General features: G+C 37.6%; 7 protein-coding genes across 11 annotated transcripts; all 7 read right to left on the bottom strand.

The window, feature by feature from the left end:
- Positions 1-1,481: 1,481 nt before the first annotated feature.
- LOC18015805 (soluble inorganic pyrophosphatase 3) lies at positions 1,482-3,068 on the bottom strand. The gene is made up of 9 exons (XM_006397814.2): positions 3,020-3,068; positions 2,773-2,908; positions 2,656-2,684; positions 2,503-2,568; positions 2,293-2,400; positions 2,143-2,208; positions 1,866-1,986; positions 1,687-1,768; positions 1,482-1,605 (listed from the first exon to the last, which is right to left on the bottom strand). Exons 2-9 carry the CDS (start codon positions 2,906-2,908, stop codon positions 1,563-1,565), a joined length of 651 nt encoding a protein of 216 aa, XP_006397877.1. The 5' UTR covers positions 3,020-3,068; the 3' UTR covers positions 1,482-1,562.
- Positions 3,069-3,469: 401 nt separating this feature from the next.
- Positions 3,470-5,598, bottom strand: LOC18015804 (probably inactive receptor-like protein kinase At2g46850). The gene is made up of 3 exons (XM_006397813.1): positions 4,812-5,598; positions 4,583-4,666; positions 3,470-4,506 (listed from the first exon to the last, which is right to left on the bottom strand). Exons 1-3 carry the CDS (start codon positions 5,596-5,598, stop codon positions 3,470-3,472), a joined length of 1,908 nt encoding a protein of 635 aa, XP_006397876.1.
- Positions 5,599-6,714: 1,116 nt separating this feature from the next.
- LOC18015803 (protein CURVATURE THYLAKOID 1B, chloroplastic) lies at positions 6,715-8,398 on the bottom strand. The gene is made up of 6 exons (XM_006397811.2): positions 8,054-8,398; positions 7,830-7,939; positions 7,637-7,723; positions 7,485-7,547; positions 7,128-7,165; positions 6,715-7,031 (listed from the first exon to the last, which is right to left on the bottom strand). Exons 1-6 carry the CDS (start codon positions 8,208-8,210, stop codon positions 6,974-6,976), a joined length of 513 nt encoding a protein of 170 aa, XP_006397874.1. The 5' UTR covers positions 8,211-8,398; the 3' UTR covers positions 6,715-6,973.
- Positions 8,399-8,858: 460 nt separating this feature from the next.
- On the bottom strand, positions 8,859-11,537 carry LOC18015802 (transcription factor bHLH70). 2 transcript variants are annotated; one of them, XM_006397810.2, is made up of 4 exons: positions 10,726-11,537; positions 9,794-10,378; positions 9,360-9,713; positions 8,859-9,276 (listed from the first exon to the last, which is right to left on the bottom strand). In XM_006397810.2, exons 1-4 carry the CDS (start codon positions 10,756-10,758, stop codon positions 9,205-9,207), a joined length of 1,044 nt encoding a protein of 347 aa, XP_006397873.2. In that variant the 5' UTR covers positions 10,759-11,537; the 3' UTR covers positions 8,859-9,204. The 2 variants fall into 2 exon arrangements, with proteins under 2 accessions (XP_006397873.2, XP_024010787.1); XM_024155019.1 differs by having other exon boundaries at positions 10,721-10,787.
- Positions 11,538-12,341: 804 nt separating this feature from the next.
- On the bottom strand, positions 12,342-14,515 carry LOC18015801 (metal tolerance protein 1). Of its 2 annotated transcripts, XM_006397808.2 has the most exons (3): positions 14,286-14,508; positions 13,702-13,755; positions 12,342-13,620 (listed from the first exon to the last, which is right to left on the bottom strand). In XM_006397808.2, exon 3 carries the CDS (start codon positions 13,618-13,620, stop codon positions 12,427-12,429), a length of 1,194 nt encoding a protein of 397 aa, XP_006397871.1. In that variant the 5' UTR covers positions 13,702-13,755; positions 14,286-14,508; the 3' UTR covers positions 12,342-12,426. The 2 variants fall into 2 exon arrangements, with proteins under 2 accessions (XP_006397871.1, XP_006397872.1); XM_006397809.2 differs by lacking the exon at positions 13,702-13,755 and having other exon boundaries at positions 14,286-14,515.
- A 325-nt stretch (positions 14,516-14,840) lies between these two features.
- Positions 14,841-17,565, bottom strand: LOC18015800 (two-component response regulator-like APRR9). Of its 2 annotated transcripts, none has more exons than XM_006397806.2 (7): positions 17,089-17,565; positions 16,780-16,949; positions 16,549-16,679; positions 16,333-16,452; positions 15,923-16,212; positions 15,372-15,831; positions 14,841-15,274 (listed from the first exon to the last, which is right to left on the bottom strand). In XM_006397806.2, exons 3-7 carry the CDS (start codon positions 16,675-16,677, stop codon positions 15,176-15,178), a joined length of 1,098 nt encoding a protein of 365 aa, XP_006397869.1. In that variant the 5' UTR covers positions 16,678-16,679; positions 16,780-16,949; positions 17,089-17,565; the 3' UTR covers positions 14,841-15,175. The 2 variants fall into 2 exon arrangements, with proteins under 2 accessions (XP_006397869.1, XP_006397870.1); XM_006397807.2 differs by having other exon boundaries at positions 16,788-16,949.
- Positions 17,566-20,070: 2,505 nt separating this feature from the next.
- On the bottom strand, positions 20,071-22,255 carry LOC18015771 (probable RNA-binding protein ARP1). Of its 2 annotated transcripts, none has more exons than XM_006397805.2 (6): positions 21,779-22,255; positions 21,548-21,683; positions 21,238-21,385; positions 21,108-21,144; positions 20,672-21,014; positions 20,071-20,567 (listed from the first exon to the last, which is right to left on the bottom strand). In XM_006397805.2, exons 1-6 carry the CDS (start codon positions 21,974-21,976, stop codon positions 20,443-20,445), a joined length of 987 nt encoding a protein of 328 aa, XP_006397868.1. In that variant the 5' UTR covers positions 21,977-22,255; the 3' UTR covers positions 20,071-20,442. The 2 variants fall into 2 exon arrangements, with proteins under 2 accessions (XP_006397868.1, XP_024010810.1); XM_024155042.1 differs by having other exon boundaries at positions 20,071-20,564.
- Between the last annotated feature and the right edge of the window lie 562 nt (positions 22,256-22,817).

Genomic DNA, 22,817 nt, shown 5'->3' with positions numbered 1-22,817 from the left:
ATTGCTCTATCATATCCAGTTTCAAACTTGAACAAATGCATATTATCAGAGAAAAATGATAAATGGTTTTCAAATATTTTCACACAAAAAATTGTCTTCATGCTCTGCTGTTCTTACTTTCGTTCACTTTTTCATTATTATTTAATGTTAATGGTGTCACCTAGTTTATAATTGAGTTCTATAGAGCTAGAGTTAAAAGCAAACAAATAATGAAAATTATAAGATTTGTTCAAGATTTAGATGAAATATAAATGCAGCAAATATATACGGTGGGGTCGGTTTGTATGGAAGGATGGATACAAAGGAATTAACCACCTCAGGTTGTCTCAACTCTGAAGGCCAAAAACACTATTGAAGTTGGAGGCTTTCTTTGCAAAAATAGGAGTTTATATATTTGCATTGTATATATATTCTAACTTTATATTATTTACACTTTGGAATATTTTATGTATTGACTTCATGGATATATAAGGACCCTGTGGTAGCTGCGAAAGTCAGCATCCCCTGCAGCTCCTATATTCACATTTACTCATTCATTCATTCATTACATCACTGTTCCCACTCTTAAATCTTGATGATATTATATAGATGCATCTATTTCTGTATTTATTTTATTTATAAATATACATATATACACACGTACACATGTCGGGCCATATTTTACGACTGATTTCGTCATTTAGTTGATTACAAAATTAAAAGAGAAAAAAGGAAAGAAAAATATGGAGGGGACTATAGTGTGGTCCCTATATAAAAAGAGAAGTGAGGCCCAAAATAAATACGATATGAAATGATAAATCCAAAAGCCCATTCTCTATCTATAAATGTGCTACTCATGTTTAGTCGCTTTCTCATTTGGATCCACACTACACAATATTTCCCAACTAAGAAAACCTGTTTATGTTCACTGTACTGTAGTGTAGTGTTCAGAGAGATCTTTCGTTAGGATTTTCTTTTTGTGCATAGTTATAACAAATAAAACCAATTTTAGTACGTGTCATTCTACCGTGTGAAAAAGGTTCCAATTGTTTATTAATAAAAATATACTTTATAAAATTATAAACTTAGAAAAAATTCTCTTATAATTAAATTTATAAGTTTTTTACTGTTAGTACAATTTTACTTTCGATTTGCATTTAGATTTTTCTTTGATTACATTTCATTTGAATTCGAAAAAAATACTTGGTATATTTGGGCCTAAATAGCGTCTAAAGCCCATTAGTGGACGAGTTAACAATTAACAGTCTGGTAATTAGTGAATAGACTTTTTTTCGACTGTAATTAGTGAATAGACCAAAGGGAAAAAAAGAATAGGAAAAAAATGCATTTGTCATTTGTATCAGTTTTGATCAAATTACAAAATCAACAAAATTGCAATAGCACAAGAAAAACAAACATAACCAAAAAAACAAAAAAAAGAGATGTAAAAGACAGATATTTTTTCCAGGGAAATGATTCTGAAAAATATATAAAATAATAATATTCCAAGAAATATATTTATATATGCGGATGGTGCGAAGAAGCAACTCTGTCGCGTATGGGAAATCAACGTGTCGTGTTCTTCATCTCCTTAATGTATGGAGAATATACTCAGCGTAAAGATCCCTGCAAAATTCATTGCAGATTCGTTTCTCAAGTTTTCTAATTTTACGTATTCGGCTTTAGGGTTTTAGTAAAACTCCTTACATGGAGTACTGGATTGCCTCATGTGCGCTCTCCGATGGCAAGAAATCATTCACAGCCACCTTCTTGTTCTCGTTCTTTTTATCTACAAGCAAACGCGATCAATGAAAAATTAGGGAAAAATTAGGGATTTGATTGATTTGGAATTCGAAAATGTGAGTCCAAAAGGATCTTCTTCTTACAGTCTTCGAAGAAACGACGGATCTCTGAGAGGCGATGAGGAGCGAGTTGTTTGATGTCAGTGAAATGTTTGTACTCAGGATCATCAGCACAAACGGCGATGATCTTGTCGTCTTTCTCTCCCTGAAAGCAAACAAGATTACAAATTTTTCATCTTTGATTCTTCCCTAATTACTATAGGCACTAGATCTCAATGCTAAAAGCTTTCACTTTTTAGCTCTTAACCGGTTTTTAAGAAAGATTTAGTTTTGCAAAAGGAAATTTGCAGAGGTTAAAAACCTGATCAATCATGGGCATTAACCCAATGGCTCTAGCACGCAGGAAACATCCTGGAAGCACTGGTTCCTATTATACGAAGAATCACGAGTTAAAACACACACAATATGGGGTTGGATGATGAAATGATTTTTTGATCTCTGTGAGACTTGCCTGCATTAGGACAAGAACATCAAGAGGATCGTTGTCTTCACACAATGTCCTTGGGATGAATCCGTAGTTGTGAGGATAAACAACCGATGAGTACAAGATCCGGTCAACCTGAGATCGAGAATTCCAATGTCATGGGATCAATCAGAACCACTTAATTGGGAGAAGAGAATATCACAATCTGAGATCAGAGTTGTTCATATTTTCAAATACCTTGATAAGACCAGTCTTTTTGTCGAGCTCATATTTCACCTTGCTTCCCTTTGTGATCTCAACAACCTAACCCGAGAGGCTCTCTCATTAACAGACTAAAAAAACAGAAATGAAAAAAAGGTTTATTTCTAAGGTATGTATAAGAGAACATACCACATTGAAGACCAATGGAGCTTCAGGACCTGCAAGAAGACAATTTGTGTTGAGAATCTGTTCTGAGAATCAGATGCGATTATAAGGGATATCGCTCGAGAGAAATGGTGAAGTTACCGATCTCAAGGTCGTGCCATGGATGTGCAGCAACAGATCTCCTGGATAGAGTTGATAGAATCCTCTCATTGAGTTTTGGAACAGGGCGAGGAGATTGGCTTGTTTCCTGAGTTTCTTCATATGTTTCTTCACTCATCTGTTAAGATTATTATCAATCGCAAAGCATGATGATGATTTGTCACGAGACAAGTATCCAAAAGCATCAACCTTTTGTACCAAGAAACAATCAGGGATTCGTGTTCATTACCTTTGGATCTTCTTTCGTTTACAAGGGACAAAACAGATTTAACTTCTGCAAAGACAGAGCTACGTTTCTTAATATATATACACGAGAAAAACAAGTGTTTAATAATAGCATTACGATTTGGTCAAAAGCGATTTTGGTACCGGAGATATTCTTTCTCAGCCTTTCGATTTCTTTTTTCTTTTTTTTTTTTTGCAGAAATTCAATATCTAATTTAGAGAAAATGTGAATATCTAAACATTGTACTTGTTTAAGGTCTTTCTTCTCTTTTTTTGCCTGCACGTTGTTATAATCGTGAATACTAATTGCTTGTCACGATTTTTTTTTTTCAGAACACGATCTCTTCATTGAAGAGGTTAAAAAAAAGACGTATCTTTACTCTCAAGCAAAGCACTTTTAAATTACATACATTCAAAAACAAAAACAAAAACCCTTAAATTTTCTCTGTTTTCTTTAGGTCTTAGGGAGGTAGATAGAATCAGGTGACATAGAAATCATCTGAAGCAAGCTCGAATTCGAAAACGTTTCCTCTATTCCATCTCCTTTCTTATCGCAACCGCCCCCACCGTTATTTCCAGCGATCTGTAACAGCTCTCTAGCCGCATCAACCACCCCAAATTTCCCATCACCACCGAACAAAACGCACCGGGTTGCGATATCAGCAACTAGACCAATCTGCTCCCTCAAAGCCACTGGCTGCTCATGAAAATACAAACAAGGATCCACGATCTCTTCAAGCTTACCGCTTCTAATCCTCTGTAACGCTTGAGTCACCGTCTCTTCTTTCTGTTTCAATCCAGTCACAATCTCCAGAAGCAAAACCGCAAAATCGTACATACTGCAATCAATCCTCTGTTTCCTCTGTAATCCAAAACCTGTGACTTTAGCTTGAAAATCTTCGTCTAAGAAGATGTAACCAGAACCAATGTGGTTGTGAAGAATCGGTGGATAGTTCTCGTATTGAAGCAGAGCAAGTAAGCCAGCCACTTCAGCTACAATGTTAACTCTCTTGCACCAGTCAAGCCCTAGACGCAATCGATCTTCAAGCGATCCGTTTACAGGATACTCGTAAACAACGAGTGGATTGTGTCCAATATCCATACAGTAACCTATGATTCTGGCGAGGTTTCTATGCAGAACCGCTGATAGATGATCAATCTGAGACGAAATCTCCAAGAATTCAATCTGGTTTTCGCAGAGAACCTTGTGGACGATCACACGTGTTCCGTTTGTTAGATTGCCTGAGTAGATTGTTCCGGTCTTGCCTTGTGTGAGTTTCTGTGATTCTTGAAACCCTTTGGTGGCTTCTTCTAGCTCACAGTATGTGAAGAGACGAGTCTTGTTGTAACCTTTCCGAAACGAAACACTTGTAGTAGTTGTTCTCGTAGAGAGATCGAATTGTTGATCATTGTGAGTTGTTGTTACTGGACGTTTTAGGAGACAGAAGAGTGCTAAGAGTGATCCGAGTATGAAGAGAGGAGCTAAAACTCCTGCATAATTTATACACATATAAACGATTTTAGCAAGAAAATTTTAAATTTATTGAGATGAGGCTATCTTAATTACCGGCTAAAACGGTGAGTTTCTTCCCGTTGTGTTTCTTGATCTCGCATTTGTCTCCATATACTTCCTTCCCATCTCTGTAGCAAGCTGTAAACCAGTAAGTCAAGTTAGTTGATTGTGACTCAAGAAACATTTTTCTGATTACATTAGGGTAAACCGAAGTTACATTTTAAACCGACCAATATCTAAAAAATAACCAAACTTTATCACAACCAAAAAAGGAAAAACTCACACTTTAAGCAACCTGTTCCATGGAAGAAACCATCGCCGATGAACCCATCTCGGCACACACATCGAACACTTGCTTGAATAGCCGTAGCGTTGACAGTTCGAGCCTCACGATCGCAGATAGCCTCGGAAGAGTTTCTCGGAATCGCCCATTCTAACTTAACTCCTCGTTTTCCTCTGTTCGTCCCTCTCGGAACAACCCACGAAGAGAATCCTCTGCATCCATATTTACCAAAAACAGAGAAATCTTCGCCGGCACGCCACGCACTGTGATCGGACAAAGGGTAGCAGCAACCGATATCTCCGCCGGAGGTTTCGTCTTCTTCTCTGCCATCGCAGCCGAAGAGGTCGTTGGTTTCGCAGCCGGCTTTACAGAGAGAGGAATCTTCGCAGTCGTAAAGGCCGATTACGTTTTCGAAAGAGATGGAGAAGAATTGGTTTGCGGAGAATGGGAAAGAGCGTAAGTCGTTGAATTGACGACAAGAAGGAGAAGAAGGGAAGTCTACGAGGAGACCGTCGGTGAAGAATTCGATGATTCGGTAGGTCTGGTGGTTTATGTGGAGAAACAGAGTTGATGAGTTTTCGCAGGAGAGATGGAAAGCGACGGAGGAGGAGGAAGGGGAGGAGAGATGGAAAGGGAAGGAGATGGAGAAGTTTCCACACTTTTCCGGTGAACGGAGAGCTTCCGGCTGAGAGAGAGAGATGGAGGTTAGGGTTTGGAGAGTGAGGAGAAGGAGAAGAAGTAGAAACAGAGCAGAGGAGGAAGAAGAATGGAGAAACAGAGGATGCATTTCAGGTTTTTCGGCCAACAATCAACGAGTAAAAGATGTTTTGCATAACTTAAAAGAAATAATTAAGACTTTGTATCAATGCATCAAAAGCAACATTCGTGGGACTTGAATTTTTTTACTTTTTAATTTGGGAATTGTGAAAATATATAAGTATATACTGAATATCGACATGCGTGTGTGCACAGTTGTCTTTGTTAGAAATCACTTGGGAAGGTACAATTAAAAAAAAAAATTGGAATTTGGACCAAAAGAGCGCGAAAGAGATATGAAACGTGTCGAGATCATAAGAGGCATAGGTTGAGAAATGGAGGGTGGAGATGCGAAGGAGAGGAGAGTATAGAAGTTGGGGAATTGGAAGACTAATGGTCTGTTGATTAGCTGACATTTATCACCATTGGACCTCGAGCTTCTCCTATTTTTACTCCAAAACGCTAATCTCTTGTTTTAATCAACGTTTTATTATTAAACTTACCCATCGATGTTATGTATACGAAAATACGTGTAAGTAGAAGAAATATAAAATGTAAAGAAAAAATAAAGATTTGTATTTTAACAAGGGAAAGATTAAGAATTACGGAATGTCAGATCTAAAGGTTACTCCTTCTCTTTGCTACAAGGAACGAGACTCACGGGGACTCCCGTTACGATGCGTGTTTGGTAACAGTGACAATCATACACCCACTCTAACTCCGGGATTGGTTGACAGTTTTGACATTGTAACCAAAAGTAATAGGTGACCGCAACTGTCTTCCCTGAGTCATCCAAGGTCAACAAACGTCGGGTGTTTAAGAGCATGTGAGCTTACGATGTGCTGAAGGAAACTAGTGTGTTGTGAAACTGTCTATAGCACAAGGTAGAGCTTCTTATTGTATATCCCTTTGCTTTTGTCTTTTTTTGTTTTGTGTGTTTGTAATTTGTTTATCAGGGACCAGTTGAATGTGAATTTATATTAGACGCTTTTATAGCTTTAAGAGCTTCTTATGCCACTTGTTTGATAAACTACACCAACTAATCCCACATTTATGAAATTTTATAAATTTACCCTCTTTTATTTTGTCTATATGATCATGTTTCTTTTGTGACTTTGATTCGTATTCTTGAAAACTAAATGGAGATAAGAGTTTGAAAACTTACGAAAAATGAAATAAACATCTCATATGTAGTCTTGAGGAATTTACAACATTGACATAAATGGATGATATTTTTGAGCTAAAAAAGAGCACACACACAGAGAGAAAGAGAGAGGATGAAAATTATTTAGTTACGCAAGGAAAGATCGAAGGAAAGGGTGTAGCATTTGTTAGATTCTTTGATTTCCTTCATTCGAATTCATGAGCGGCCTAAAACGGCTCTCTCTTCTTTTTCTTCCACAGATTCAGCTGCTCCCTAATATGTCTTTGTACGTGTCCTTGACCTTCTGAAACAAAACCTCCCTGAAACATTCGTAATAAACACGATAGCTAATGTGAGCTTTATTTTCTCTAAACGACTGGAAGAAACCAAACACAGGTTATAGAGAATTGCTTGACCTGTCTGGTTTGAAGATCAGATTCTTGTAAGCGAACCACTGCGTCAAGAAAACGACAGGATTAAACTACATGCTCATTCAGTTCCATCACACAAATGAATCAAGCAACTAACAAATCTTTGAGATTGAAGCTAGTCTTGAGATTCAAAAGCACTCATGAGAAGCAGCAATCCATTTGTAAAATCAGATCTCAATATGTAAACACTAAATTGAATTGGTTCGGATACTTTAATCAGAGGACTGATCCTAAATCTAAAAGCGATGGTAATTGATGAATCATCTAAACCCTGAAAAACAGGTTCGCTAAAGCATGTTCCGATTCAGGTTATATAAGATACAAGTACAACTAGAAACTCACCCCTGTGTAACCAATGCCTACAAGTTCAAGAACACCAGGAACCAACGGAAGCCTGTCGATAGCCTGTTTCACAAGATCAAATTTTGGAATCAGATAAAGGAACTTAAACACTTTAAGGTTGGTTTTGAAGATGAATGAATGTTTCTCCTCACCGAAATCATTCCAGTGGATCCCCAAAGAGCCACAAGGCCAGCAAATGCAAGAGAACCAATTGCATACTTATCCTCCACTTTGTCCCACTTGAATAACAAATCGAAACAATCAGATTCACTTCATAGCAGAGATAGATAATACAAGATAATCATTTAGGATTATGAACAAGTGGAGTAAAGTAAATGTCTTTACAGCTTCTTGAGCGGTCTTAACGATTTCCGGTAACTCTGTAGTGTCAGTTTCGGTAGTGGCGGGAACATCACCTGTAGATTTCGTCACAACATTCCTCACAATCTTCCGACCTACAAATCAAAACCCATTTTCGAAATTTAGCATTTTGACACACGAATCAATCGGACATAAAAGATTTGTTTTTTAAGAAAAGGTTTCAGATTTATGGAGTGTGGAAAACGGACAGTAAGCGGTGGCTTTCGCGGCGCGGCTTTGGGACTGAAGCGGCGGAGGAGGAAGCGTGGGAAGGGAAATACAAGACGGAGAAGAGGCGGAGGCCTGTCGAGGAGGAGCTCTTGAATCGATGATGGTCGATGAGGAAGAGATTGAAAGGGAAGCCATGACTTGGCGCTTGAAACCCAACAATGTTGGCGGAAACAAATTAGTAGAGAGATTAGTGGAGAAGAAATGTGATGAGAGATTTTTGATACTTTACTTTGGCCCCGGATTGTGGAGATGGTTTCTCTGTTACCAGTCGAAAGCGATTCAACCACTCGTTTTGGGTTTCCCGATCAGGATAGTGTTGACGTGGCTGTCCTACAGGCGATCTTTGAGTTTTCATTGGATAGGATTGGTTTCTTACAATTTAATTGGGCCTAAATTTTTAAAATTTGGATTTTTTTTTTCTTTTCTTTTGGAATAAATATAAGAACACAGTAGGAAAAATTTGTAATTTTTATTACAAATTACCGGAATTAAATTGTAATTTTTACTATAAACCACGACGACAAAATTTTTTAGTGCAGTCCTTTCAATTACAAATAGTCCGTTTTGCTTTCTAAAATTCCTGAACCACGCTCTAGTTAAACTATTCTAACTTGTTTTACCAAAAAAAAATTCGGGTTTTCCACGGATCCTATCATATCCTAAATATCAAATGTGAAAGGTATGTTCAAAAGATTACAAATCGAAATGTGTGAATTGTGATATTGGTTAGAAAACATGGAACGGGCCTCGTTTGTATATACACAAAAACATGTGGGCTATTTATCTTTGGACCGAACAGTTCCTCGAACATTCAGACCCAATGCCATCTGATAAGATCTTTTATTAAACAAAAATAGTCAACCCCAAAAGAGAGGCAAAAAGCTAAATAAAAAGACAATGATGATGGATATAAAGACACAAAGGTCAAACTTGATATACATCTATCAGGTGGGACCCAATTCTGTAGAGTAGCCTTAAACCAAGTCAAGTGCCATGCCGAGAAGACTCCAATTACATACCAACAAAAGCATCTCTTCCTCCAAAAAACGAAGTTACGAAAAAGATCGTTACTTTTCCTTCTTCTTCTTTTTTGTTGGGATTTTCGTGTTTTTTTTTTTTAATCCAATAATCAGCAGTCGAAAATCTGACGAACTGCCGCCGTTATCTCATCAGCCGATCCAAGATTGCAGTCTTCTTCCATCTGAGAAACCAAAACATAAAAAAAGATTGGATTTTTCACCAAATGTCGACAAGTAAATAATTTTGGTTTTTGTTTTTAAGTACCTTGAGGTTGAAGGAATAAGAGACAGATGCATTGGACGGCGATGTGATGTTGAGATGAAGAACAGTGAATCGAAGTTTCTCGAGCAAAATGATTGATCTGAGAAGTTGTCCTTGTTTCCTCAAGCATTGGATCTTGAGATTGACGTGACTCTCTATCACTGTGGCATCGATTCTGAGTTTACTAGTTTGTTCTTCGGTACTCGCACGCAACTCGCTCGACGGAATGCCACTCGGATTATCACTGTTGCACATATCGGTTTGCTGAGTTATCTTTTGCGCTTCAAGGGATTGCAAGTGTTGCTCGAGGATCTTCACGAAGTCTATTGCTCCTCCTACTATTGACGCTTGGTCTCCCTTTGGAAATTGCAAACGAAATTTGTTTAAATGAATAAAAAGGCTGAATTTTTGTTTTTTGGTTATACACACGACATTACCCTTTGGATGTAGGAAGATGGAATGAGGGAGCGGAGTGAGTTGAGATGAACGTTCATTTGGCGTCTGCGGTTTCGTTCAACCGCAATGTGCGTCATTCTTTGAGTCTCCATCTCTTCTGTGTTTTTTGTTGGTTTAGTTCTCCTTCTCTTTCTCTTTTCTCTGGTCATTGATGTTGCCAAATTATTGTTGTTGTTTCTGCGCTTGCGTCTTGAATTCACATTGTCTATTGGGTTTAACTGATATTCTTGGCTTGAGATGGCTTCCAAGGATGGATTATGATAGTAGTGGTTGGTTTCAGAATGGATCGGTGAATGAAACTCTGGAACTTCATGCGGGAGATAGTTTTCGAGTTCCCAAGGCTTTTCGAGTGTCTGGAGAGAGAGTAGTGCTAGAAAGTTTGGGTCTTTAAAGGACAAAACGGAAGAAGAGTCTTCTTCACTTTGTTGCAGCATTTGTAGAAATGGAATTCTTGTATCTTGCAAGCTTGGAGTTGAGTATTGCTCGTCCTCGAGAAATTTCTTTTTATACTCTGCAGATCCTTCAACTTCTATGCTTCTTCTCACATTCACTTTTTGATCCAAAGACTGCAAGAAGAAAACAACAAAAAAAAAAAAAAACAGAGGAAGGAGTTACCTACCAAGTGAGCGAGAGAAAGAGAAAGATGTGAAATTAGGTATTCTACTGTGGGTTTTGGTTAGTGGGTCAGTGTAGAGAAACAAAATTAGAATGAAAAATGGAATGTTTCAAAGAGAGGTAAACAGTTGAGAGCAGATTTGTTAGTGTTTTCGGTATAACCAACATCATAGCATTGAATGCAACCCCGTTCTGGAGTCATTTGAAAGAAGGGAGTAAATGCAAGTCCACATCTTTGATTACAGAATTGAGATTAGAAGATAAGAAAAACGTTCCAAATTGAGATAAGATACATTACACAGAGCTTGTTTTGTCCCTGAATCCTCTCCATTAGAAGCTGAAACCTCTTTCTCTTTCTCTCTCTAGGACCAACTTTGGGGAGAAATAATTGTGAGGGGTTTTAAAGAGGTAAAAACAAGAAATTCATGTACTGGCTTCTGGTTATGAGAGCTTCTGAAGCTAAAGCCGTTAGCTTTATATAGAATAGTAGTCTTAAATTGCTAAGAAGATTTTGAAGAGAAAATAGGAAACTGAAAGTGAGATATGAAAGAGAAAGGGAAGGAAACAAAGAGGTAAAATAAAAATAAAAAGAGATGACAGCAGATGTTTGTTTGAGGACTGAAGATGAGTTGGTGAGGCTGAGCAGAGCAAATAACAGGAGAGAGAAAGAAAGAGAAGAGAGAGATAGAGAGTCTCTGACAGAAGAAAGGTCCCTCAAAGAAACATTATTGGCTGTGGCAGTTTTGTCTGGCAGCGAAGACAGACAGTTGTGGGGACTTTCGTTAATACACAGAAGATGATGAAGGAGAAGGAGAAGAAGATGAAGATGAAAGCTTCCATTGATTTGTGTCTTGAAAAAGCTTTAATTTTTTATGAGACCCAATAAATAAAAGTTGAACCTTTTGAAGGAAGTGTGAATTTCCCCTCTTCTTCTTCGTGAATGGAAGCATAGAAGTGTGAAATCGTGAAGGAAGTATCAATTCATTAACGCGTGAATTTTGGCTTCTTATCTCTTAAGCATAGAAGTGTCGATGCCCTGGCTTTACGGGTACTAACCAGTGCCTGCCTCTAACTATCCTTTCTGTTCTTCATCAGATTTATTCTTTTTACGAGCCGTAAAAAATTGTAATTGTAATTTTTCTTTCCCTTCTTTTACAAAAGTCGTAGTGAATCAATCCAATTTCCCTTTCCAACCCATTCTTCTCTGCAATATTTTTGTTATCAATCATATCCGAAGTTTTTCTTATCTCTTTGTGGGCAAACAAGAACGCAGATTTGATCATAAAAGCTCACAATAAGAAACCTTATCCATGTTCTCAACTGTGGCTTCTGTTTATCTCACGTGTTAAGTCTAACACAGCCAAAACTAGTCCCTTTCTTCGACGAGATCTAACACAGATTACTCAGAAGCACGAAATCAATTTGTCTGCATTCTCGAGATCTCGTTCATACTAATGTAATAAGAACCAGCCTAGAAATGCCTAAGCAAGTTAAAAAGATTCAACCTTTGCATAGTCCTTGTATTTTATGCTTTAGGAACCGTATCACAACTTAAGTTTTTGGAGATTTCATCTCTGTGTGTACTTGTTGATGTAACTTACAAACTCTGGTTACTTACTCTCAGGACAAACATGGCCCACTTGTGACATATCAAATTAAAACCCTAACAATCAATCAGATTCTGTTTCTAACACAATAACAAGCCTTGTGACTCCTAGGAAGATGATGGATCTAAATGAAAGCAGACCTAAGCTCAGAAAAGTTAAGATGACGTTATCTGTTCTAAGTAAGTCGTGTCCTTGGAAACACTTTTAAAGAGAAGGACAAAAAGTTTCTTCCTTTAAGAGGAATAGTGCTTACTTGAGCTGAACCAAACGATACCAATATACCTAAGCAGAGATGAACACGAGAAAGTGACAAAAAGGTAGAAACTTTATTGATTTTATTATTGTTAATGAGAATGCTGATACAAAATAACTCTCAGATGTTTGTTATGGTTTTATCGCTCGATTTGTATTGTGACATGACTGATGTTGTACTCCCTGCGGATGTAATCAACTACCTTGTTGAGCACCATATCTGCATCTGCTTCTGGCCTGATATTGACATGGCAAGCCAGTAAAACCTTTCCCACTGTGATAGCCCAAATATGAAGCTCATGAACAGCCACCACTTCTTCCATTTCGAGCAAACCCTTTTCGAGTTTTGTAGCGTCAATCTCTCTGGGTGTACTCTCCATCAACACTTCAAGGATGCTTCTAATCATGTTGATGGTTGTTCCCAAGACAATGACCGAAAAGATGAGTGTGCAAATCAGATCGACTATTTTCCATTTCGGATTGTACCAAATAATAGCTCCTCCAATCATAACACCAACGCTCTGGATGGAATCCCCAAGGACGTGAAGATAAGCTCCTTGGACATTGATGTTCCTCTTTCTTTTCTCTTTATCCACGATTTGAGGCTTCGCTTTGTCCAACAATTGCTCAGTAACATCCCCATGAGCATGGTGCTTGTCCTCTCCATGACTATGACCATGATCATGATGATGCTGATGGTGATGGGTGGTGACAGTCACCCCATGGCTATGGTTCCCACCGTGATTGTGATGGTCGTGACCATGTCCATGTCCATGACCATGATCATGTCCGAGCATGACAGCCATTACGATATTCACCGCTAGGCCAAACGCAGCAACAATAAACATCAGGAATCCATTAACCTCACTGGTCTCGGTGAGAAGTCTGATAATGGCTTCATAAACCAGAATGCCAGTGAGCAACCAGATGAGTTGGATAGATACAAGAGCTCCCAGGATCTCAATCCTGAAAAAGCCATAAGTCTGCCTCGGAGTCGCTTCCCAACCAGCAGCCCACAAGGAGAACAACGAGATCGCAAAGGCAGCAACATCAGAGAGAAGATGGGCCGCATCGGTTAGTATAGCCAAACTATTAGCTTCAATTCCACCAACAACTTCAACGCACATGAACACAAGGCATAACACCACCGCGTAACAGAGCTTTCGCATAGAAGCATTGCGTTCTGCGGCATCACCAGAAGCATTCTTAGAATCTGAAAACCCACACGGCGCTTCTCCACAGACTTTACTTCCTCCGATTATTCTTTCTTCATCAGGTTTTCCTACATTAACCTCGATGATGTGACTACTATGTTGGGGGCTTGAGGACTCCATCTGAAAAAATAAAAATGAAAAAGGGAATGAGATAACAACGAAGGAGCTACAGAGCTCAATACTAGACAACAAATTAGTAACCTTTACAAGAAGATCGCTGAATCTCGAGCGCAATTGTGTACCGAATATGGCAATCTATTCAACAAAAAGAAAAGAAATTTATCCACAAAGAACAAATCAGAGGAAGAGGACATGCATCCAACTACGGCTAGTGCAGAAGGAGGAGTTTCTTAAAGCATAGGCATACGAAAGATTATTAAAAAAACAAAACAGCAAACTAGTCAACGCTTACACAGCATATAATAATCATCATAACAAGAGTCAAAACCCCATAAATACAATTGAAGACACAGCAAAGGTTTTGACCCCAAATAATTAAAGTATAAGAGAGTATCAAAGGGTCACAGTCAGAACAATTCCAGATGTCACAATCAGAAAGTGAAGAAGAATCTAGAAAACCCCTAAACCGAGATTTATGAGCTACAGGGATGCTTAGGCAAAAGACTGAATCAAGTTCGACCCCCCCAATAATAAACTATGACAAAATCGCAGCGTCCCACTCAAGACCAATTCCAGATATCAAAGTCAGAATGTGAATAGAAAACACTAAAAACTGAGGAAGAGCGGCAACAATCGAAAACCCTAATACAGAAAAAAAAACTCACCAGGAAGAGCTTAGAGTCGAGATTCAAGTTCCTGGTTGGGGATTATTCACAATTAATTGATTGATTGATTGATACACTCCTCCTTTAAAAGAATCTCCTCGTGCTGTGCTCAAAAAAAAAGGAGGAACCCTTTTATAAAAGAATCTCCACCGATTTCACGAGATCCACCTACCTTTTTCTTCTTCTGGGTCCCTTTTCTCTCTTATCTCCTTGGTTCCGGATCTCGAATCTGTATGGTTGCTGTTTTTGTTTTTCTTTGACGGTCAAAATTATCTACACGTGGACGAAAGCTAGAGACCGTAATATTTGCTCTCTTGCCTTTTTAAAAGTTTTCTCTTTAAACCGAGCGGATTTCTCACGGTTTGACGGAGCCGTTGGATTAACAACCGGTTTATCAAAATGATTGGGAACTGGTTTTCCACGGTTAGGCCGAATTTCTGATATTCAGATTTCTTTCTTAGGTTTTATTGGCTTACAGTTGTGAGAAAGATAATTTGTTTCAACTTTCTCATGAATTTAAGCATAAAACAAGTGGAAAATATTTAAAACTCTAGATTAAATAAATAAAGAAAATCATATTTGCATTGTTTGGATATACATTTAGCGGAACGACAAAAAAGAAAAGGATTACATTTAGCGGAAAGAATGTTTAAGCACCTGATACGTAATTACTTTTGAGTCATTTTATAATAAAAAATCTGTACAAAATGGGGAAAATTGCGCCCCGTAGTTGATCAGATTAGCTAAGAAGAAAACACTCAAACACTAAAATATATGACATAACATGACAAATCTAGATAAGTCTTTCCATGTAGATAAGAGAGATAAGTCTTTCCTTGGTTCCGGATCCAGGCCAACAAAACAAATAGTGAAAACGCTTTGGTTGGGCTTCAGGATTTAGTTGAAGCGTCTGAATTTACGGCACGCACGAACTGGCCTTTCACTCGTGGTCGCTGCTCTGCTAGCTTCTTCCTGCTCTGATATCGAACCTGTAATCCAATTCATACATATGGCCAATTTTGAATCAATTTGTTGATCCTTGCTGATAATGAATCAAATTGAATCTATAGCTTGTGGGTCTCTTACCTTTTTATCAAAGCATCTATCTTTCCTCTTCAGTCGGAATTTCATCAGTGCCGCTTCTCTCTGACTCCAACGTTGCTGGGCACTGAGACCTTCTTCTTCCTTTGATTTCTCCGTGCTGCTACTTTGTCCTGCGATCCCTTCATTGGTGTTGCACGTGCTTTGAGTACCAACTTCTACTTCCTTGCTTGCTTTCAGGCGACTTGTTTCTACTGGAAAGGGAGAATCTTGCGGGTGTGGCTTCTGACTTGTAACAAGAACTTGGTTACGGAAGCTTAACTCATTTTGTCCGCTTACGCTTGATGATCCGATATTCTCTTGGTTGCTACTCGTTGTAGCGCTTCCGTGATCGCATCTTACTTTTCTTAACTTCTCATGTGATTCGCTTGGTGTCTTTGGCTCCGCTGAACTACTCGCATCTAAAGCAACGACTGCTTTCTCTGCTGGCTTGCTATTCTCATATCTGCAAGTTACGTAATGTTATTGATTAAGAAACTAATCATAGATTTGAGTCACTCTATTTTTTTATATTTGTTTCAAGCAAGCAAACGGACCTTAAGAAGGCTGATGCATCAGAGAAGCTAAGCTTTTGATGCTTGCTTTCAGCTTGGTTCTCCAAACTTCCAGAGCAAGATCTTTTCAGAGAAAGCCCAAGCTCGGGACCAACACACTCGTCACCAGTGTTGTCTCCATAAAAACAACACTCAGGCCGTTTGTCGATTCCACCAATCAAATCCATTGTCACATCAAAAGATTCAAGCTTTTTGTCAATTCTACCAGAATCTCTTTCATCCAGCGGTTTGACATCCGCCGTTAGCTTATTGTGGCCGTTGTAGCTGATAGCCTGCGTAATTTACATGTACACAATATCAGCTTCTATTGAAATGCGATACAACAAAAGGTCTGGAAAAGTGCATAGAAAACGCAATTCCGAACATAGAGATTGTATTGGTCGCAACCATACCTGAGCACCACTTCCTTGATCAGAATGATATCTGGAATCTGCACAAGTTTCATCAGTATCTTCAAGGTTCTGCTGCGAACCTGGTAAGCTATGAGCACGAGCAGTAGGATCATCACGCAACTGATTCATAACCGAAAAGACATAAGTCATTCAAACTTGAAAATATCACCAGGACACATAAGTCGAAACAAAAAGAAAGCAGGGAAAACAACTTACAGAATGTCTTCTCCACACATGTTGCCATAGATTTTTCAACTCGTTTTTCCTCATGGGTTTAATTAGATAATCAGCGGCACCTCTCAGCATACACTTCAAGACCAATGTTATCGAATCTTGCGAAGACATCACTATTCATTTCGCAACACAAGTAAAACAAACAAAAAAAGCATCAGAACAAAATAACTCAAGAGAAGCGTTTTCAAAGTTATAAAGGACTTGGGGGATCACCATCGTACTTATGACAGGAATGTTCTTGCAAGCTTCATTCTCCATCACCAAAGCAAGGAGAGCAAAACCAGATATAGATGGCAAATCCAGCTCGGTAAGTATAAGGTCAATGCTATGCGACTTCTCTTTTAGAGTCTCCCACGCAGCTAAACCATCGGAAACGGCAACAACTGTTTAGAATCAAAAGCAGGATTCGAGTTTAATTTCACAGATCGAACATATATATCTATAGCTTCAAATCAAGACATATAACGAAAGTTAAAGACATCGTATAAAACAGATAAGGCAATGAAGAAATGATCAATCGACCTTTGTAATAGCACTTGCGAAGAAGAGCAGTGATGATTTGGCGAGTTGAATCATCAGATTCTACTAGCAAAACCCTAAGCACTGTTTTCGGAAGATACTTCTCCCACCGGACAACCTCCGACGACTTGCCTCTGTTCACCATCATCTCTTCATTCGTATCCATACCATCGTCGCTACTTAAAACCACAAACTCTCCCATCGATCGGAGCTCAAAACAAAAATTACAGAGAAAAGCAGAACTTGATAACAGCAACAAAGTCAAATAAACACCGTAAACGAAACAAGAATCTCGATCAATGAGATTTTGGATCTTAATTCGCCGAGAAAACCGTTTCCGATCAAGGATTAAAGGAGAGAAAAAGATATGTGAAGTCGCAGTGAGGATGAAGGAAGAAGAACTCTTTCTTTGTATATTTAGTATCTAATTTTACTTTCGATCACAACCGCTCAAATCGCGAAAATATCTTCCCTGAGAAAGACGACTTCGATGCTTAGAGGAAATCGCAAAGAGAAATAAACAATTTGGGAAATCTAATTAACGGTGAATAATAAGGCGGGCCGCCATTGGGCTGACGTGGCTGAATATGGGCCATTATTTTGATTTTTCTGTATCGCCGCTGATTCGGTGGAGGTGGTCCTCTGCTTTCGCAGGTCCACAGCACACGTGTCAGTATGATATTGTTTTACGGAAGTGAAGATCTTCGTCTTCGTATTGCCACGTAAGCAATGATGATCTAGTGGTCATGTGGATGACACGTGGGTTGTAATGTATCTGTGTGGCTAAATTTTATTTTAGGGTTTTTGGTTTGCTTCAAAAGTAGATATATTTTTACTTTTAGCAGCTCTGTATAAATATAATCGTGCAAATTGGATGGCCTTTTTCTTTTCAAAAAAGCATAGTATATATCATATTTTTTTTCTTTTAAAATTTGCACACAAATTTTTAAATTTTCGGAATTAAAAAATCAATTCATTCCAGAAGCATTGATAAATCATATTTTGTGGTCACCGTGTAAACTCGGACTCCAAATGAAAATGCAAATTTGTTTAATTCTCTGTGGATTGAGTTCTAGAACAATCTGTAGACGGTGCTTTGCGTAGGGAAAAAATGTCCCATCAAAATAGTAACAAAAATATAATTATTGGTCTATGATGTGGACAATTAATACGTAATAAACAACTTCTCATATGCTTGCGTGTTTACATATGTAAGGCTATTAGCATTTTATGGCCAACGTGGTTACACACTACTTGCGCAGGGTGGACGCAGAGTGGATATCCTAGATTTTGGGATATTCGTGATCCGTTCCGCTCCGTCCAGATAATCATTTTTCCGATCCGTATCCGTTTCGTAATTATCCGGTTTTCGGATATCCGCCAAAATATAATTATTGGTCTATGATGTAGACAATTAATATGTAATAAACAACTTCTCATATGCTTGCGTGTTTACATATGTAAGGCTATTAGCATTTTATGGCCAATGTGGTTACACACTATTTGCACAGGGTGAGCGCGGAGCGGATATCCTAGATTTTGGGGATATTCGTGATCCGTTCCGCTCCGTCCGGATAATCATTTTTCCGATCCGTATCCACTTCGTAATTATCCGGTTTTCGGATATCCGCCAAAAATATAAATATTTGCCGGATATCCGATCCGCTCTATAAAAATATTTAAATAATAATATATTTAAAATAAAAGTTTAAAAATTCAAAATTTAGCTAAAAATTACAATATTTCTTTAAAAAATATTTTTTTTCTTAACTTATTAAATTTTAATATTTATAATAATCAAATTTATAAACAAAAACTCACAAAAATTATATTTATATATAATAATTATACACTTTATATGAATTATTATCTATCTATATATACATATATATTTATAACGGAGCAGAGCGGATATCTGTCTTAAATGTTTTTATTATTTTGTGATTTGCTCCGTTTTTAACGGATATTGAATTTTAGTATTTGTTTTGCTCCATAAAATTACGGATATCCAGATTTTTCGGATCCAATCAAGACGAATAACGGATCGAAGCAAATATAACGGATATTTTGCCCAGCCCACATACGTCTACGGATAAAAAAGTTAATGGACTTTGTAATAAATTAGGCCTTAAGATTTACAAGAGCCCATCATCGTTGTATACTTTAGCTCAACTTTGAAACCATATTTGCATCGGTGAAAGTGAAACTGAAACCCATATGAAGGCCCGAATCTGATTTCACTCAAGTTTTGTATTACACAAAGACTAATCATATTTTTCATTGGTTGTTTCATTCAAATCTGTTCAAATATGTAACAGCTGTCGATAAACCAAAACAAAAGAAAGAAAGAAAATATCGTTAGAGTTTCTGACTTTTTGTCCATTTTTCAGAAACAATTTTTTGTTGCTTCTGCTAAAATTCTCATATAAGATAAAATAAAAGAATAAAAATAACTCACATAATTTCACAAATTATATTTGATGATATATGTTCAACAAATACAAGGGTTGAACAAATAGAGGGGTTTACTCCAAATTTATTTTTTAAGCAATAATAATCATGAAATTTTATCCATAGACGAAGAAAAAGATCCGTTTTTTCCAACGGTCTTTTGACCGGTACTTTTGTTTTCATAAGATCCCCTTTGGAATCCAAAGACAATGATCATTTACACTGAGAACCGTTATAAGAAAATGATCATGCGAATTCAAAATTAAAATTAATATAAAAAGCTTAAAGTTTTAGTTTTAAATAAAAAACCGACAAAAATTCATATGAACAGGTTGAGAAATAAAAAGGGAGAAGATTCCAGCTGAAAGGGAACTATGAACGGGGTTTGAGTTTCCCCAGAACGAACCAGATTAAAGATCTTATCTTTTAAATGTTATAATCATGTCGAACAAAAAATAAGAACAAGCAATGAGATTGAATTATAACAAATTTTAAGAATTACAAATGTGAAAAAGGGCTTCCAAGCTTATCCGAAGCTTGGAATCCTGTTTGGGTTCAAAAGAAGACATAAAACAATTCTTCTGAACCTGAAATAAATCCCCGAATCAATGTAATTGAATGATGCTTTCTGCATCAATCCAAGAATCCAAAAAAAGGCCACCAATGCCTTCTCTTTGATTCTTTATCCTAAAATGCAATATGAATCTTGAAAAATAAATAAAACAATGAATGTGATGATGGTTTCTTTCTTCTTCTTCATCCTCTTCCTCCTCCTAAGTACTAATTAAGATTCTAGAATCCTAAAAACGGTATATGAATAAATGTTTCTAGAACACGTTGGAGAGATTGATGATGAGTTAGTGTACAATGAAGTAGTCACTTGGCTCTGGCTATTGCGGTACTGAATCAATCCTCAATCTTGATGGATGATGTAATTGTTTCATGACCATCTTTGTTGCTAGCTTCAGCTGCTGCTTTCGTTGCTGTTGTAGTAATAACTACTGTTTTTGTTGCTGTTGTTGTTGCAGCTACTACAAAACAAAACAAAAACATTCAAGAATCAACAAACCACGGATGAATCGAAATTAACCAATGGTTTTCAATTACAGAGAAGAGATATTTTGTGAAATTAAACCTGAGGTGGAAGTTGAAGAGGATGAAGATGAAGCTGAGGATGCTAATGATAGAGCCAAAGAGGTTGGGAGGGAGAGGATTGGAGGCGGAGGAGGCTGAGAGCTGAATTGCTGATGAGGCATGTAAGGGTACTGCAACAGAGGAGGAGGAGTAGTATATTGAAAGCTGAAACCTTGATGATGTTGATGATGAGCTTGAGCTTGAGCCTGGTTGCTGCTTTGTGCTGCATTGTATTGACCGTAAAAAGGATAGTAACCATGGAATATTCCTGCTGATCCTGATGATGGAGGTCCCATATATGGAGAATATTGTTGCCCTCCATAGAGATGATGATTGTAGTAGCTCTGCAACAAGAACACATAGATAAGAACTTCAAGATCCAGCGAGAAATGAAACAATCGCGCGCTATTGTGGAAGATGAATGAAAATTAACCAACCATTGGGTACATTCCCTCTTGAGAATAACCAGAGAACCTGCACAAGAAGAAACACAAACATTTCATTAGGCTTTTCGTTACATAAGAACACAATCTATTTGTTATTGATGTGATGATTCATTCTGCTCACCCGTAAGCAGAGTAAGGAAATGGGAATTGACCAGCGTGTTGCTGTTGTTGATGATGATGAACAAAAGCAGAGGAAGAAGGAGAGCCTCGAAACTGAGGAGAAGGAGCAACTAATCCTGCTCCTCCTGGTGACCTAAATCTCCCTGTTCCTGCAAATCAATGTTTTCTTCAAGATTCACTCAACTCCTTCACGTGTTAATCAAGTAAGAAAGATCCAAGGATCAGACTTTTTTATCGACCTAAGCTAGTTCTAGTGCATTCTAGAGAGAATATATATAAGGAGAGAAAGAGAGAGAGAGAAAAAAAAAAACCATGTCTTGGAGAAGTAGGAGGACGAGGTTTCTGAGCACCAAGACAAGCAAGATTGCAATTAGCTCGTCTTCCATCGATGACAGGGTTCATATTCTGACAAGCTCTCATTGCTGCTTCCGCTTCCTTAAACGTCACCTGATCAATAAAACCGTTTTAGGAAAAATGCAAACTTTTTAAGAATAAAAGAATAGACTTTTGTCTGAGAGAATCAGAAACGAAGAAGAACATACAAATCCATATCCTTTGGATCTTCCAGTGTTCTTATCAGTGATGACGACAGCTTCAACGATTTCACCAAACTGCTCGAAGTAACGTCTCATTGTATCTCTCTGCGTCTCCCACGCTAATCCTCCCACGAAGATTTTCGTCAACTTGGTATCGTTATTGTTATTACTACCTTCCATCTGAAACTGTCTCTGTTGAGCCATTTGATTTTTCCCCAAAATCAAAACCTTAACAAACCCTAATTCGCATCAAAGTTTCAACCTAATCTCTCATCTACGGCTTCGAAATTTTGATTACAGAAGAGAAGAAGGAAAAAAAAATGTAACTTTTCACTTTCCCAACCAAAAAAAAAAAACGATCAAATCGTTATACGCAGAGAGTGAAACAATAGAAGAAGAGTGAAAGCCTCTGTTTGTGTTGATTGAAGGAAAGAAAAAAAAAAGACAAGAAAGCTGCTAGTGGGATCCCACGTCAATGGCTATTTAGAGAGAGAGAGAGAAGAGAGAGAGAGAAGAGAGAGAGAGAGAGAGAAGAGAGAGAGAGAAGAGAGAGAGAGAGAGAGAACCAATTGAAATAATGAGAAAAGCCAGAAGACCCAAATTCACCTTTTTCGCTGTATATATATATATATATATATATCGATATATTTCCGTGTATACATATATATGTGTTGGGTCCGCTGCATAAACATTTGCTTCGCTGTCTTCAACCTCCTCTCTTGAAATCTGCAATCACTAGTAAATAAAAACTAAAATAAAATAAGTGATAAATAAACCAAACTTTGACCGTTCGTCTCCGAGAATATATAAATAACGGTGAGATCACAATAGAATAAGCTGGTGATTTTTGTATACAAGTTTATTACCCAGAAAAATGCTTTTCAATTTTTTCTTTATTTTACCTTTGTGCAGTAAAAAGATAATATAATAATACTATACTGTCTATGATTAATAATGGTTTTTTGTGGTTCTCGACTTGGCACAACCTCTCTCTTTTTTTCGAATTTTTTTGGGTGCTCTTTTTTTCTCAAATTTTAACAATATA

The sequence above is a fragment of the Eutrema salsugineum genome, unplaced genomic scaffold, assembly GCF_000478725.1.
Source record: "Eutrema salsugineum unplaced genomic scaffold, Eutsalg1_0 scaffold_22, whole genome shotgun sequence".
Classification (NCBI taxonomy): Eukaryota; Viridiplantae; Streptophyta; class Magnoliopsida; order Brassicales; family Brassicaceae; genus Eutrema; species Eutrema salsugineum.
This window is presented reverse-complemented; position numbering and strand designations above follow the sequence as displayed.

Bases quoted from the DNA above. Each gene is read 5' to 3' on its own strand.
- LOC18015805 (XM_006397814.2), bottom strand. From the start codon at position 2,908: ATGAGTGAAGAAACATATGAAGAAACTCAGGAAACAAGCCAATCTCCT. The intron at 2,569-2,655 runs GTATGTTCTCTT...CTCTCGGGTTAG, and splicing joins CTCCATTGGTCTTCAATGTG to GTTGTTGAGATCACAAAGGG. The intron at 1,606-1,686 runs GTAAGGAGTTTT...TGAATTTTGCAG, and splicing joins GAGGCAATCCAGTACTCCAT to GGATCTTTACGCTGAGTATA.
- LOC18015804 (XM_006397813.1), bottom strand. From the start codon at position 5,598: ATGCATCCTCTGTTTCTCCATTCTTCTTCCTCCTCTGCTCTGTTTCTA. The intron at 4,667-4,811 runs GTGAGTTTTTCC...ACTGGTTTACAG, and splicing joins TGGAACAGGTTGCTTAAAGT to CTTGCTACAGAGATGGGAAG. The intron at 4,507-4,582 runs GTAATTAAGATA...TAAATTATGCAG, and splicing joins GAAACTCACCGTTTTAGCCG to GAGTTTTAGCTCCTCTCTTC.
- LOC18015803 (XM_006397811.2), bottom strand. From the start codon at position 8,210: ATGGCTTCCCTTTCAATCTCTTCCTCATCGACCATCATCGATTCAAGA. The intron at 7,724-7,829 runs GTAAAGACATTT...TTGTTATTCAAG, and splicing joins TTAAGACCGCTCAAGAAGCT to TGGGACAAAGTGGAGGATAA. The intron at 7,548-7,636 runs GTGAGGAGAAAC...CTTGTGAAACAG, and splicing joins GATCCACTGGAATGATTTCG to GCTATCGACAGGCTTCCGTT.
- LOC18015802 (XM_006397810.2), bottom strand. From the start codon at position 10,758: ATGGAGAGGATTCAGGGACAAAACAAGCTCTGT. The intron at 10,379-10,725 runs GTAATGTATCTT...TTCTTCTTGCAG, and splicing joins AGGGACAAAACAAGCTCTGT to TCTTTGGATCAAAAAGTGAA. The intron at 9,277-9,359 runs GTACTTAAAAAC...TTGGTTTCTCAG, and splicing joins CTTATTCCTTCAACCTCAAG to ATGGAAGAAGACTGCAATCT.
- LOC18015801 (XM_006397809.2), bottom strand. From the start codon at position 13,620: ATGGAGTCCTCAAGCCCCCAACATAGTAGTCACATCATCGAGGTTAAT.
- LOC18015800 (XM_006397807.2), bottom strand. From the start codon at position 17,287: ATGGGAGAGTTTGTGGTTTTAAGTAGCGACGATGGTATGGATACGAAT. The intron at 16,453-16,548 runs GTAAGTTGTTTT...GTTATGAATCAG, and splicing joins ATGTGTGGAGAAGACATTCT to TTGCGTGATGATCCTACTGC. The intron at 16,213-16,332 runs GTATGGTTGCGA...TAAATTACGCAG, and splicing joins ATCAAGGAAGTGGTGCTCAG to GCTATCAGCTACAACGGCCA.
- LOC18015771 (XM_006397805.2), bottom strand. From the start codon at position 21,976: ATGGCTCAACAGAGACAGTTTCAGATGGAAGGTAGTAATAACAATAAC. The intron at 21,015-21,107 runs GTTGGTTAATTT...TTCTTGTTGCAG, and splicing joins AAGAGGGAATGTACCCAATG to AGCTACTACAATCATCATCT. The intron at 20,568-20,671 runs GTTTAATTTCAC...TTTGTTTTGTAG, and splicing joins CTCTTCAACTTCCACCTCAG to TAGCTGCAACAACAACAGCA.